Source organism: Aphanomyces invadans (genome assembly GCF_000520115.1).
Source record: "Aphanomyces invadans strain NJM9701 unplaced genomic scaffold supercont1.55, whole genome shotgun sequence".
NCBI lineage: Eukaryota > Oomycota > Saprolegniomycetes > Saprolegniales > Verrucalvaceae > Aphanomyces > Aphanomyces invadans.
In genome coordinates, this window is record NW_008580200.1 from 410,738 (window position 1) to 411,690 (window position 953).

At 57.0% G+C, this 953-nt stretch overlaps 1 protein-coding gene across 1 annotated transcript; it reads right to left on the bottom strand.

Annotated features, from left to right (window-relative positions):
* Positions 1-301: 301 nt before the first annotated feature.
* H310_13732 (hypothetical protein) lies at positions 302-790 on the bottom strand (the record flags this gene model as incomplete). The annotated part of the gene is made up of 1 exon (XM_008881357.1): positions 302-790. A coding segment is annotated over one exon (489 nt), but the record flags the coding sequence as incomplete, so codon positions are not given.
* Positions 791-953: the final 163 nt, after the last annotated feature.

Genomic DNA, 953 nt, shown 5'->3' on the forward strand with positions numbered 1-953 from the left:
CGCCGACATCTCCAACTCCCGACGACCCTGGACGACGAGCGGGCCCAAATCCTGGCAATCCTGCGACAGCTCGGTCAACATCCTCACTACAGTGGATTCTGGTCAAAATACCCCCGGCACTTTTCCACCAATCCTTTGACCGCACGGCTACCATTTCGGTAACCTCTCCATATTTATACTCCTCTCCGTAGGACAAAACTGTACAACAGTTTGGCCAGTCGGTCAATAGAAATGTAGGGTTAAGGTCAAATACACCCCGATGTACAGTGAGGTAACGAGACGTTCGAGAGTGAACGCGCAGTCAGGGTATCGTAGGCAGTGACGGAGGGGCGTGGGGGGACGAAATAGAGGAAGGAGAGGGTCTTGAGGTGTGGGAAGGAGGGGGGCGGGTAGGAGGGGGGGTGCAGCAGGGGGGGTAGCGGGGGGTCTGGTGCAGGGGGGGTTGGGGGAAGGCGGGACCGCAGAACATCCAGAGATCAAGGAGTCGTCGCAGTCGGCGAAAGTCGGGTCGGTCTTTGAGGGTAGTGTGATAGTGGAGAAGGTGCAATTCCAGGTACGTTCGGACTTCGTGAGCGACTGTGATCGTATTGGGCACGTCGCCATCTAGAAGGATTGCTGTGCGGTGAAGCCAGAGTTGCCTCCATATGATGGCGCGGACGAAGTGCAGGATCACGAAGGCTTCTTTGTGAAAGCGGCGATCATACGGGGGTTGCAGTCGGAGAGTATCGGTGAAGAGCAGTGATTCCCAGTTGAGCGGGCCGAAGAGCGTCGTGAGAGTCGGGAGGTAATGCTGCCAGATCGAGTGGGCAAACGGGCACATCCAAAGGAGATGCGGGGCTGTCTCCGGGGACGAGCAGACATGGACACAGTTGGTGGATTCGCGGCGCCATGCGTACATGTAGAGAAAGCTGAGCGCATTGTGTTGAAGCCGAAACTTGAGACCGGAGAAAGCA